This window comes from Mastacembelus armatus, chromosome 12 (genome assembly GCF_900324485.2).
Source record: "Mastacembelus armatus chromosome 12, fMasArm1.2, whole genome shotgun sequence".
In the NCBI taxonomy this organism is placed as follows: domain Eukaryota; kingdom Metazoa; phylum Chordata; class Actinopteri; order Synbranchiformes; family Mastacembelidae; genus Mastacembelus; species Mastacembelus armatus.
The window spans coordinates 5,747,531-5,761,707 of NC_046644.1; the positions used below are offsets into that span (position 1 = coordinate 5,747,531).

The 14,177-nt window shown below is 38.4% G+C and overlaps 1 protein-coding gene across 1 annotated transcript in view; it reads left to right on the forward strand.

Moving 5' to 3' along the window:
• si:ch211-196i2.1 (collagen alpha-1(I) chain) overlaps positions 1-14,177 on the forward strand; it is a 71,985-nt gene that overhangs the window by 55,584 nt on the left and 2,224 nt on the right. Inside the window, exons 27-49 of the mRNA XM_026297777.1 lie at positions 218-271; positions 832-885; positions 1,021-1,065; positions 1,473-1,526; positions 2,229-2,273; positions 3,068-3,121; positions 3,623-3,676; positions 3,779-3,832; positions 4,872-4,925; positions 5,194-5,247; positions 6,515-6,559; positions 7,105-7,149; positions 7,888-7,995; positions 8,173-8,226; positions 8,327-8,380; positions 8,637-8,690; positions 10,670-10,777; positions 11,726-11,779; positions 11,923-12,030; positions 12,344-12,397; positions 12,613-12,666; positions 12,836-12,889; positions 12,980-13,033. Of these exons, the coding sequence (XP_026153562.1) occupies positions 218-271; positions 832-885; positions 1,021-1,065; positions 1,473-1,526; positions 2,229-2,273; positions 3,068-3,121; positions 3,623-3,676; positions 3,779-3,832; positions 4,872-4,925; positions 5,194-5,247; positions 6,515-6,559; positions 7,105-7,149; positions 7,888-7,995; positions 8,173-8,226; positions 8,327-8,380; positions 8,637-8,690; positions 10,670-10,777; positions 11,726-11,779; positions 11,923-12,030; positions 12,344-12,397; positions 12,613-12,666; positions 12,836-12,889; positions 12,980-13,033 (1,368 nt within the window). The remainder of the gene's footprint in view (positions 1-217; positions 272-831; positions 886-1,020; positions 1,066-1,472; positions 1,527-2,228; positions 2,274-3,067; positions 3,122-3,622; positions 3,677-3,778; positions 3,833-4,871; positions 4,926-5,193; positions 5,248-6,514; positions 6,560-7,104; positions 7,150-7,887; positions 7,996-8,172; positions 8,227-8,326; positions 8,381-8,636; positions 8,691-10,669; positions 10,778-11,725; positions 11,780-11,922; positions 12,031-12,343; positions 12,398-12,612; positions 12,667-12,835; positions 12,890-12,979; positions 13,034-14,177) is intronic.

The window sequence follows — 14,177 nt, forward strand, 5'->3', positions numbered from 1 at the left end:
TTTATACACACAGTACTTCTAAACAGTCCTGAAGGTTAATTGCTCTTTGACTTCAGGTAGCATCCCACTGCTTATATTTTTTTAAGACATCAATTTGCACTGCCAACAAATAAAATACTTTTTATTGTCCAATTATTATGTTGTTGTTTTTGCAGTGTAATATTTTATTACATGTTCTCTTACACATTCTTGACTGATTTTTTAATTCTTTATATAGGGCACAGCTGGAGAAACTGGCCCTCAAGGGAAAAAGGGCAGCAATGGGTTAAAGGTCAGTGATCCGTTGTGTGTCTCAACACCAATAAATAGACTTCATATGTTTATTTAAATGTCATGTTTAATCATAAAACATTAGCAATTCCACTAACCTCCTTACATGTATATTTAACAGTCCAAGTTTGGGACATCAGTAAATGCATTTTGACTGCAATAACATGTGATCAAGTTAAAGTATCTGTTTCTACATTTTTGGAGTATTTTGTGTTTAAATGCACCTCATGATAAATATGTCCCTGTTAAATTCAAATTGTAATTTGAATCAGTTACTACAGCTGGATTCACTTTCTTTCTTCCAATAAATGTCATGTATAAGTTGTTAAAAACAGCATCATATCATGATCATAAATCATAACTGCAAATTTTGAAATGGGGTAACTTCAGTTTTTTACTGTCCCCATTATTTTATTGATTTTAAAAATAAGAAGGCACGAGCATTTATTTATGTAGCTGTATTTTTAAGAAAATGACAAAATACAAATTAAATAATAAATACAAGTTTAGCACTGATAATAGCCACTCTTACTAATATCTGCTTACTAATATTGTTTAAAGGGGAACAGGGGACCGGATGGACGTAATGGCAAACCAGGACACAGAGGGAACAAGGTACAAAAATTACTGCTTGTAATTTACACTGTGGCCTTAAGATAAAAATAAATAAAACAAATACACAGAAATCCCATTTCAAAGGTAACTGACAGAAATAGTCTTAATGTTTTTCTCTCCCTTTTTTTGTGTCAGGGCCGACCTGGACAGAGGGGTCACACTGGGCAACCAGGCCCATTGGTAAACTTTTCTGTTGAGCATCTCACTTTTTAGTTCTGGTCACATGCTCAGATATACAGGTCCGTAGAATTTTTGGATACTAAAAATGCAACACATAGTTACATTTTCTTTTAAATTCAGTTTAAATCTACTGAGAAAATTTTATGTCACGAAACATAACATCTGCCATTCCTAATAATATCCAGTGTCATGTCTGTCCTTATTATAAACAGATTGCCTGTTTCTCTTGGGAAGCTGTTGTAGAAAAACCTGAAACTGTCCTTTAGACTGCTATTCTGAGAGAAGAATATATTCATAATTAATTACTGACTTTTACATATTTTCCTTTAAGATATAACATTTTAAAAGTTTCTAAGAAAAAGACATAATGAATGTGAACAGTGTTTGTTTTGGTTGATTCATCCTAGGGTTTGCCAGGGCCACCTGGACCAGAGGGAGTAGAAGGAAAGCCTGGTACACAGGTTCCCATTCTCTATCATATTTCAATCCCATCACCTGTAAATACTGTAAATACCGTCATCTGCCTTCTGTCATCCTGCTGTGTTGGCACCTCTTGTTTTTAGTTTTTTTAAATAGTTATGTGGACTTATTTTGTACATTACTTGGTTTCAGTCCCACTTTAGCGTCTACTAGAAGGCACAGGACTAAATCTGGTGCTGGCTATGGAAGGAAGAGTCTGCACATAATCACATGCTTGTTTAAATACTGTAAATTATAAACGCCTCTGTTAATAGAAGATTATGTGGGTGCAGCTTTTAAGGATTAACATTCTAAAAATGTCCTAAAAATGTCAAAACTAACACAAGTTGAAATGAGGTTGCTCTAGCGTAGTAATTGTTGGCTTAAACAGCAGGAGGCAGTCTTTGTGTACAAAGCAGTAGTATTGTTGGTGAACTGTTGTGGTGCACACTTTGTGCTCTATGTCTGTCTCCTTCATTTATCACAGCATTTCATCTAAAAACGACTGATCGCCATTAACTTGACAGTGAGATTCTCACAGCTGATGTAACGAAGGGTTCACCTTTATATTCAATATTACTATATTTCTTACTTTTTGAGAAAATGTGCACTATATCTGTAAATATATTTACCATTTACACACCAAATGACCTCTGCTGTTGGGAGAAATTGCATTGTTGGTATTTTCTCTATCTCTGTTCCAGGGTCCCTCGGGGGCTGCTGGAAGTGCTGGCAGTAAAGGACAGACGGTAAGTTTGTTTGCAGCAGGATGACCTTGGTGTTTAGGTCATGACATTACCCAGCATGCAGCAGGGTTCACCTGAATGCAAACACATTTTTTAAAGTTTTACAAGAAGATTTTAGAGTCAAGGGCAGACAAACACAACAGAACACAACAGAACCTGCTATCAGCCACTTGATGAAAGGTTTTAGGGATGGCTGGAGCTGAGTTCATCAGAGTTCGTATAAGTACATTTGTATATGTATCACATGCGTGCTTACACATACACTACCAATTAACGCTTGTCCTAAACTATGGGAAAAATGTCATGATATGTTGTAGCAGTTTTTAACCTCTGGAGAAACCTGGAGTGACTAATTAAGACCATCAGAGGTACTGCTGTTTACCAGCAAGTTTTATAATACAGAACCACATTTACAGTCATCTTTAATTACTGAAGTTACTCAAGTCAAATGCAGCCTGCCAGAGAGTCTTAGCAAAATGAAACTCTCTAATTGCCTATATATTATCCATAATGAGATTTAGGGAGTAGCCTTGTGAATTCCACTAAATTAAATAGCCAAAGGACTATTAAATGGCAAATTAAGCAAGTATTAGTGAAATACTGAATTGACTCATTTAAAAAAAATCATTTAACAGCTTGGTGCACATGTGTTAATTGGAAGAAATAAATGAGTTTCACTTTTATGACTTTTCAATGTTCATAATATTTTCTTTAATCTCACCTTGCATGTTTTTACTCTTCGTGACTTGTTTTTGTTTCTTCACAAATCGTTTATTGCTTCTCTGCTATGTTTTCAGGGTTTTCAGGGAGTTGCTGGGGAGAGAGGAGCAGATGGCCCACCAGGCTCTCCAGTACGCCTTCTTGTCTTTCTATGAATTTGTCATTTGGAAGACAGGGCGCTTGAAGACTGTGACTATTGTATGAAATTTCTGAGTTGAAGTAGCCATGTGGAAGTTTGTTGGAGATAAGCACTTTCATCACAGCATATGGCTTGAGAAGGAGCAGCTGGGTTGACCATAAATATGTTCCCTATGGATGTAATATTTAGGCCAGGTTGTGAAACTAAGGACTTCTGAGAAACTGTGTCTAAGTAAAACATCACTGTGATGTCAAATTTTGATCTAAACTCTGATCAGACAGTAAGCAAACATTTTTCCAAAAAATAAAATTAGTTGATTTTTATTAGCTGCAGCATTCTTGCATTCAGTCAAGTCAGTTCAAAAAGTTCATGGTGTTTGGGCGAATGGACTGTCTGTGCAGTTCTGATAATCTGATTGGCTGAACAGATAAGCAGTGGTAATTATTGTTATGTTAGTCCTTTGGTGACACAGGTTTTGGTTTTTATCTGACAGGGCCCGCCGGGGAAGACAGGACCTTCAGGCTCACCAGGACTGCCAGGAGACAGAGTGAGTCCATAAGCACAGTGCAGATATGACTGCCATTACATCAGCACACAGGTAACGTATATGTGTGTTTTGTCATTATATGTTTTGTGTGTGTTTTCTTAGGGTTTTACAGGGAAACCAGGCACGGAGGGACCTCAGGGCTCAGTAGGCATGTATGTAAGTGATTTTTCAGCAAAGCAGATACAAGGAATGCACCTGTACTACTTTTTGATAGTATAAATGAATAAGTGTGTGTGTGTGTGTGTGTGTGTGTGTGTGTGTGTGTGTATATAGATAAATAGATAATGTCATTTAACAGGGGTCCACTCGATATTTGAATTGAGCATTTATAGCATTTACCAAATCAATACGCAGTATGACTATATGGCAGGTTTAACTAATTTTTTAAAAAGGATTAAGTTGGTTTTAATTGACTTTGATGATGGATTTTTTATATCCCCATACACTCACAATCTGGTATTTTTCCTGCTGCAAAAGGATATTAATTAAGTTTAATAATAAATTACAATCTCTTTAGATAAGCACAGCTCAGAAATTTCTTTCAGTAAGAGAATGTGAAGAAGGAATTGTGAAGTGAATTTATATGAGCTGGGGATTATGTACTAGAGTTCTTTGAATAAATAAAAATGTTATTACAACTCATTAAAAATCATCTTCACTCTGAAATGGTGTTTTTAAAATCATCTCACCTAAACTGCTAAATGAATTTGGGGGAAAATACACTTAAAGTAATTGCCTTCTTACTGAGAATTTAAAAAGAACATCACAGCTGTTCTCTGTTTGGAAATATGAAACTACAGCCATCAATCAGATATCTTATCATACAGCATACAGTATGGAAAAAGGCAAATTAACTAACCAAGCAAAAATGAGACATATTAATATCTACAGGGTGTTGTGTGTAGGAACAAGCTGTTTCCCCAGTTTACAGTCTTTAGGCCAAGCTGGGAGAGTAGTACTGATCTTCTCATCTACCTCTTTCCAAGAAAACAGTTAACCATATTTCCAAGTAATTTAAGTTTTCCTATATATTTCAGATTTTCTCAAAGCCCCTGTGAATTGCAGATAAAAAAAAAGAAAATACACATAGTCTGTATGGTTTAATAACTTTCCACGCATCAACACAAAAAGATATTTTGTGACATTAAGTGATGCTTCATGAAATCCTTCCATATGCTGTTTCTTGTACCCACAGGGTATCCAGGGAGCTGTGGGCATGCGTGGGCCTCCAGGTTTCATGGGAGAAAGGGTAAGGTCAATTTCAAACCATGCTTCAAGCCTGCTCATGTATATGTGAACCATGAAGGAAGGAAGAGGTTAGAGAATCACCTGATTCTGAGAATGAAAGTAATTTCTAGAAAAATGGCAGGATCATCTGTGAATCAGAAGACACTGACATTGAGACAATTCAGTAATATCAGTGTAGTTCAGTACAGACACTTTAAGAGGTACCACTAATGTTAAACTTTGCAAAAATACCAAAACATTAATAATGATCATCTTTTCTTCTACACAAGGGCGAGCTAGGTTTACGAGGTTTACCTGGGCCTGTCGGGAAGCCAGGACCTGCAGTAAGTCTTAAGTTTATTTTTGCTTTTTCATTTCCTATCTGTGGATTTCTGGTATATGAGAGGAGGGATGAGCATTGCTCAGAGGATCTGATTAAGACAGCAGCTATGATGGGGTCACATCAAGGAGGATTCGGTAAATAAACCAGTGAAGTGTGCACCTGGTTCGAATGGACTGCCAACGGGCCAGGGTGATTGATTTTATAAGGGGCATCGGTGGCATATCTATTAATGCCATGTCCATCTAATGGAGGACAACCCCCCCCCCACCCCCTTTCTAACTAAATTAACAGTTTTTATCTATAGTAGATACCAAAATGTGCGAAACAGTCAAAGAAACAAACTGCTATTCTCAAACAGAGTTATAAATGTCCAGGCACACACCAGAAATGGTGGTACAGTACACAGTTTTGGGCCTCTATGCAAGCAAATGTACTGTCCACAGAGAAAAGGCAGCAACTTAAATGAAATGTAGTTGTTCTTATTGTTTTTATAATTAAACAAACTCTTTTTCATGACCTGATGGATTTCCCTCTTCTCTGGTGTTGTATATGAAGCTGGATCTTCAATAGTTTGTTGAAAAAACGTCTTTGTTAAAGGTTTAGTTAAAGTATAGTCAGAAGGCAGTCATTAAAAATGCTCCAAAAATGATTGAAGAATTAAGCAGAATAGCCTTAAAACCTGTGAGCCAGATAACGATTCTTGTTTCAGCACAGAAACGTTTAAATTCATTAAAACAGATTGTTTAATCCTACCCAACAGGCATTTCTCATTGAGCAGGTAAGAATACCATCCTTAGATACAGAAAGGTTATTTAAAGTTTAAAGGTAAAGCTTACATAGTTAGATGGAGACTGATGTTCATCACAGGGGAAAATAATATACTGGCTGACAGGAAACTTACTGCAAGTCAAAAGAGACACAGGCTACATTTAATCTTTGCTTAGTGTACAGGTAAAATATACTTTTAGTTGCAATCACATGTTTTTCTGTTGTTTGTGAGACACATATTTTTCATTCAAAACATTTATTTTCTCATATCATCCCTGTGTTCCTTGATCGACAGCAGAAGCCTTTTTTCAGACTCTATTTGCAAAAATGTTGAGAGACAAGAATACAATTTATACAAATTACTGTACATGAATTTTTGAGCTTACACAAAAGAGTTGGATGATTTCTGTTGTACTCACTCTTATTATGCTAAGACAGAAGTGTGAGTTGTGGGTGTGATTAGCATTCTTTTACTTTCATCATCTGTTTTTGTGTTTCAGGGTTCCCAAGGTCCTCCTGGAGAGAAAGGACCCAGAGGACCTCTGGTGAGAGAACTCTTTAATAGAAGAGTTTGTGCTCCAAAACAGAAAGATCTTATTTGTTTCACCCACAGGGTACTGATAAACTTAACTGTAATGTCAGAGGTCTGTGATTATTTCATTGACTCACTATTGCACAGCATTGTCCCTAAGGAAATTCATAAAGCCTGTACAGACACATTGCACACCATACACACATGCATTCACAAAATTTTAAAAAACAAGAATACAGATTTACAAATTTAGAGATGCGTATATTTAGATTAATACAGTTGTGTTAGTATATTATTTCAACTTTTGCTCTTTTAGGTCCCTGTCTGCTGAATAAATACAGAAATGCTATTGCCTGCAGTCTATTGTAGTGTAGCATTGAGCATGAAAGATTAGTAGCCACACATAAGCTGTGCATCTGATTCCTCACTCAGTCACTAACTCTCTCATTAACTATTGACTTTAGTAACAAACTTTCAGAAGGAGCAGACCATGTTTTTCAGTTTTCTGTTTCCTAGTCAGTAAGTGACTTTGGTGAATGTTTTTGTTGTTTCTCACAGGGCCGACCTGGAAACGAAGGGCCTACAGGGTTACGGGGCCTTCAGGTAAGTTACAATTCACAGTGATGTCAAGCAGGTTGCATATCAAGTTCACTGACCTGTGGTTTTACAACAGCATATCACTGTGTCACATCGCTTTGTGGCTGCACAGACTTGACATATTTAGGTTTATATATATCCTCTCATCAACAGATCAGACTAAACATCTATTTGTAGCTCCTTTTTACTGGCGATTGCTGTACACGTGCCTCAAGATAGAAAACAAAATGGCTTAACTTACGAGAAAATATCAATGTCATGTATATTACTCAGTCCATGAACTATTTATCTTAAAATTATGAAACATCATAAAACATCAGCTTTTGTTGCCTGACTGTTCTGGTTGATTGGACTGGTTTTTATACCAGAACCAGTGTTTCGTTTTAAAATCCTTTTTCTGTCTATGTGTGTATTTGTGTACATGCAGGCTTACGTGCATGTCCAATCCATCTGTCCGTCGACTCTTAAAATGAAGATTGAATTGACTCCAGTGAGTCACAATTAACTGAATGTCAGTGAAGGAATTTTACACAGCAATGATGCACTGAAGCAACAACAGATGCTAAGTTTGCACACATATCTTGGGGGAGTCCCAGATTTGTACTATGGAAAGTCCAAGTCCAAGGGAGTCCAAGATGTCTTTGAAACGCACTTCTAACATTGGAAGTAAATAACATCAGATTAGATCATCTTATATTTTAAAAACATTTTAAGATTGAATAACAGCAGTTGTGTGATTTGTAGGGCCCTCCAGGTGTCCCAGGTGCTCATGGGGCAGCTGGAAAACCTGGATCCCGGGGAAGCATAGGACCCCAAGGATCACAGGGGCCACATGGACCAGCAGGAATCCCAGTGAGTGGGTACCTACCATTGGCTGCTGTTTGTCTTTGTCACTTGTAGAGGGAAATGTATCAATGTCTGAACACATTACCGACCTGCCACAAATAAATAAATAAATAAAAAATAACAACAAAAAAATAAGCACCTAAAAAATGTAAAAGATATTTGACAGCATGCTTGTTGGATCAGGGCCCACAGGGTGCTGAGGGATTATTAGGAGCAGCAGGAGACAGAGGACCTAAGGTAAACAGCAGTACCCACAGTATGAGAATCATGTTATGTGAGTGTTTGTCTGTGTAACTGTCATTTATATATAATTACTGAATGTTTACTGTAACACCAGGGTTCAACTGGTTCACCAGGTGATGCTGGCCCCACAGGACAAGATGGACAACAGGTTTGTATTTTACTATAAAGCAAACAAAGCTTTTATCTGATTTATATATATATATATATATATATATATATATATACATGCACACAAATAATAATGCAGTGAGTTATTCTGGTGAGTATTGTAATAATAGTAACCAACAACAGAAAAAAAAGTTTAAAAAAAGGTGACGTAACCCTTTACAATGTTACAAAGGCAATAGAAAGGTTTTAACTTTGGCTTACGAATCAGATTTTTGTTTTGACTTTTGAATTATCAGGGTCTGCCTGGCCTAACAGGAATCGAGGGCCCACCTGGAAGGAAAGGAGACCAGGTCAGTGACCACAGCAACATAATTCCTAAGTCTTTGCAGTAATGTTTGTAACAATAGCAACCAAATTAGTACAAATGCTGTATTTTCCGGACTATAAGTGACTCTTTTTTCACTCCTCTGGCTTGTCCTGCGACCTATATAGTGAAGCAACTTATATGTGTATGTATGTGTTACAGTAATTTTGTTGAGTAGTCACTAGTGTTAGATGGTACTCTTGGCACTTTGGATTCACTTAAAAATAATACTGTACCACAGAAACAGTAAAAACGTTTATGTTCACACTAACTCCTAGTGTAACACAAGTGAAAATGCTGCCCAAAAGAAAGAGCTATAGAGCAATAAAGTCTGCAGATAAAACAAAGTGTGGATAACTGTATTCAGGCAACATGAGAGAGTAGGTGGATGCGCCGCGTCATCTTTCCCCGACATTGGCACAGTTGTTTAACGTTACTTGAGATGGATTAGTGAATATTAAAATGCCCTTCTGCTTCTTGTTATGCCTAGCCTACGATCTTCCAATCATCCATTTATCCATCATCTATACCCGCTTGTTCCTATTTGGGGTCACAGGGATCTGCTGGAGCCTATCCCAGCTCTCTCTGGGTGAAAGCCAGGGGTACACCCTGGACAGGTCCCCAGTCCATCACAGGGCCACATAGAGACAAACAACCTCACACACTCACACTCACTCCTATGGGCAATTTAGAGTCACCAATCAACCTGACATACATGTTTTTGGACTGTGGGAGGAAACCAGAGTACCTGGAGAAAACCCACACAAGCACAGGGAGAACATGCAAACTCCACACAGAAAGGCCCCTGATGGGTTTCAAACCAGGAACCTTCTTGCTGCAAGGCAACAGTGCTAACCACTAAACCACCTACGATCTTCTTTGGCTAATTTAGACTATAATAATATAGACTATATATTTGTTGTTTTCATGTTTGATAAGGAGAAGCAGTGTCCAACATCAGATTTGAGGGCTCACAGCTCTCACAGTTGACCATGTACTAGCACTCAAAAACCTACAGGCATCAACTTTATCTGATTCGATCATGTTTATAGCATTAACATCATTGTCAAAACTAGAGGGCACAAAAACAACGTAAAAAATCTAGACCTCCACATTCCAACAGTTTGCGAGCACAAATGTGAAGCTTGCTTGCACAGTTAGAAGAGCTGTGTGTATATTTATCACAATATCACAGTCAAACAGTTTTTTTCTTCCTCAAATGCTTTTTGCCTTCTCCGATTGATATTTGTCCTCACGCGCAAAGTGGATTCCTGTCGACCACTCTCTCTGTGCTCAATTGACATTTTTGTGTGCGATATAACATAACATAACATTGGTGGTTTCTGTCAGTAAATGCTATTAGTTGCTTTGTGATTGACCATTATCAGAGATAAGTACAGTAGAATTTGGAAAGAGTGGGAGAGTATTTAGTGTGTTCGATTATCTGAGGAGGACTGAGTGTATAAAATAGGACAGTGGTATAGTATTCACACTTTAGTTGGCAGTAATGCAAGATAAGGATGCCATCTGCCATTAAATACCAAAGAAGAAGAAGAGGAACCTCTGAATATATCAACACTGTGCTTTATCTTATGGTAACGTTAATTATTTAATAGACAGTACTACTTCTAAGTGTGTATGATATGGGGTTCTATAAGCTATAAGCTGTTAACTCTACCTTGGTTGTAAATGGTAAATAGTAAATGGTCTTATACTTGAATAGTGCTTTTCTACACTCAAGTGCACTCAAAGTGCTTTTACACTATTTGCCTTTTCACCCATTCACACACACAATCACACACATACTCATACACCGATGGAACAGCCACTGGGGGCATCTTGGGATATTTTCACTTGCAAACTGTTAAAACATGGTCTATATTTTTCACCCTGTGTTTTTGCACCCTCTAGTTTTGATACTGATGTAACGCCATATTTGTCTTTTTTTGGTGACATCTTTGACAGGGGGACCTAGGGCCTTGTGGGAAACCTGGTCCTCCAGGCCCCCTGGGAGAGAGAGGAGTTGAGGGCCCAAAGGGCTTACAGGGCCTACCTGGACCAGTGGGCAAAGAGGTACAGTAGGTGCATTTATCTGCAGTTTATAAAGAGTTGATTTTCACCTTAAACAATTTGAGATGCTGACACACGTTCATCTGCTGTCTCATAAATGACAGCAGCTCTACAGGAAGTGATTTTCCAACTCAGTGAAGAATTTAAAGACCTCATCACATTATCATCCCCTTGTTTTCTATGTAAAGTGTGTTGTGTTATGGTGAACAGATGTGCCTGTAGTCGTTTTATGTCTTGGTGGGATTAGATTATTTGCAGTCTAAAATGACTGGTGCTCCATGACATAGCTCTACAAATGGTTTGAAAAGTGCTAAACAACCATCCCATAAACCATGAAATTTAATTCTCCTGATTATGTAGTGATGTCAGTGCTTAAATCAGCACTAAGTTGGCATGACATAATTTCTGGAATAGACTTTAACAGCCTGAATATTTACCCTCCACCCTAAAGCATCTGAAAAACAGTAGCTCCTCTCCAGTCGAACCAGCTCCCAGTCTGGGTTCAGGAGGCTGACATCCTCTATACTTTTAAGGCCACACTTAAAACTTTCCTTTTTAACAAAACTTATAGTAAGGGCTGGCTCAGGTGACCCTGAACCAGCCCTTAGTTATGCTGCTATAGGCCTAGAATACCTCTCCTCTCTACTCCTCTACTCTCCTGTCCTCCCCTGTAGTTTGTGCTCCCTCTCTCTCTGTTCTCTCTCTCTGTACATTCTGCAGGTGTCTCTAGACCTGGCCCTGTATATTGCTGATGTGCAGTTACTGGACCCACCAACCTGCACATTGTTTATTTGTTGTTTATTGTTGCAAAAAAGAGGCTGTATACTTTAACAAAGTAGATCAAATGCAGCTTCATTTATTACTAACATGCAATTTAATGTGCATTTATTGTTCTGACATGCAATGAGACAAGAGAAACTATTCATCTCCTTTCTGTTAACTCTGCTGCAGGGTGATAATGGGCATCCCGGTGAAGCTGGAGATTCTGGTCCCAAAGGGGACAAGGTAAACTTTCCAACTTTAGTTGGTTGAAGGTGAATGCACAAGCCAAACTGGATCCTGTTCTGGTCTCCAATTCCATGTTTGTTAGTTTGCCAGTCTGGGTGATGTTTGTGGTTTCTAATCAGCTTGCGATTGTTGTCGGGTAGGGTGGGGTGGGACTTCTAGGTTTGTCTGGTCGTGAAGGCCCTTGGGGGGACCTTGGAGAAAATGGTGAACGGGGTCCAAAGGGGGACAAGGGCCACATTGGAATAATGGTAAGCAGTTGTGGTCCTTACAAGTTTGTCTCAATTGTATGTGTGGTATTTTTATATAAACATATTCACCACCTCAACAATGTCTTCATGCTAATTTGATGATAACGGAATCATTAAACACATATATTGTAGTTTGTTTGAGTAAATTCAACATCCTCATGTCTCACTGTTGTACCAGAGTAGCGCAATACCAAATATGTATTCATCTGCACGGAGTCCTGAAAATGGCACTGTTTGCTCCTGTTTGAGTAATTTTGAGTAATAGTCCCCATCTATTTTTATGGCATAACTGGACGTTGATCTTTCTGAACAGGGTGAACCTGGGCTGATGGGTGATGTGGGACCTGCAGGTCTGGCGGGCTTACGGGTACGTTTGTTTTAAGGATGCACCAATGCTGTTGATGACATGCTGCACAGCGTGGCCTTTAAGTGAACCTTTATTGAACAGGTCACAATTCAGTATATAGCTGTCTGACATGATATATTTGTTTTTTATTATTATTGTTATTATTGTTGTTTCCACATACAGTATGTTCCAAATGATGCTAATGTTTGTCTGTGGTATATTTGTGCTCATTTCAGGGAATCACAGGCCCACGGGGGCCCCCAGGGCCAGATGGACCTCAGGGACAAAAGGTAATAAAGAAGTTTCATTAACACACTGCTGTCATGCACTTATAAGGTATAAGGTTCTTAATAACAGTTATATTTGTGGACATCAGAACATGGTTAAACAATGTTTTTGACAAATAATGCACTTGTAGCCATATTTTCTTTAAAAGTCAGTTTCCATCCATTTTTTCAGGGGGAGTCTGGGTCACTGGGAATTACTGGACCACCAGGGTCAGGTGGCCCTCAGGTAAACTCTGACTCCTTTTAACATTTTGGCCAACACTGCATACTGCATGTTTATGGAAAGCCTGCCTTTTGCTGTTTGTCTTGCTCATAGGGAATAACTGGAGCATACGGTGTCAGCGGAGACACAGGGAGGCTGGGACCACCGGTAAGCGTTCTTGGGTGTCAGCAAATTGTTCAAGTAGATTATTGCACTCCAGTCAGTGTTTCTTCTGTTATGCTAAAGTTGTCAGTGGTATAACTCTCTCTGAACATAATGAAGTTCTGTTACATTAAACAAACATTTTAATGGTCATCGTAGTGGTGCACCACAGCTGAATGAAACCTGGTCGGTACATCTTCTTCTCTTTCATCTACTCTTCATCAACAACTAAAAATTAAAACATAAGAAAGAACAAGTTTATTAATGAGTTTTATTAATGAACAGAAACCAGTATGTTTGTCGGAGTGGAGTGAGGGCCAGTTCACCAGAGAATACTAGCTGGAGTGGTGAGTGTTAAAGGGAGCTCCAGTCACAAAACGGATTGCAGCGTGGTAAACCACTTTTAGTTTGTGAAGTAGGGTTTTTGAAGCAGACCTATAGACTACATATAAACTGGGAAGAACTGTCAGTTTGACCAGTAGTTGTTTTGTGGGTTAGTGAACATTTATTACAGCAAAGGAAAAGATTTAACTTTTGTCAGCAAAGCATTGATGTGTGATTCAAATGAGAGTGAGTTGTCTAGATACCAAGATACTTAACAAGATCAAGAATACGACACTGCATTTGCATTTTGTCTTATTTGTGTTTAGTACTTGATGAAGATTTGAAAGGGCATGTTGAATGCTATTGAAGCTGGTTTGCAGTGATTACAAGGCAGTGTACAGGGATGGATGCATAGATAGTGGTATCATCATCATACAGATGGATATGAGAACTTCCTACAAATGAGCAATGTTATTAATATAAATACTGAATAGTGTAGGACCCAATATGGATCCTTGAGGAACACCCTTAAACCGGGGTAGGTGATTTGACAAAAGACCGTCTACCCTTACTGATCATGTACAACCAGTACAGTAACGTCTGAACCAAGCCAGGCAACTCTTAAAAAGGCCTATGTCCCTTAACCACCCAGCAATATACAATGGTCCACAGGATTAAAGGCCTTTGCCAGATCAACAAATCTAGCTATACAGCATTCTTTGTTGTCAGTGGTATATTTGATGCCATTTAGGACTTTTAAGTGTAGCAGAGATGCAGCTATGTCCTTATCTAAAGCAAGACTGCACCGGGTTATGGACACTGTGGG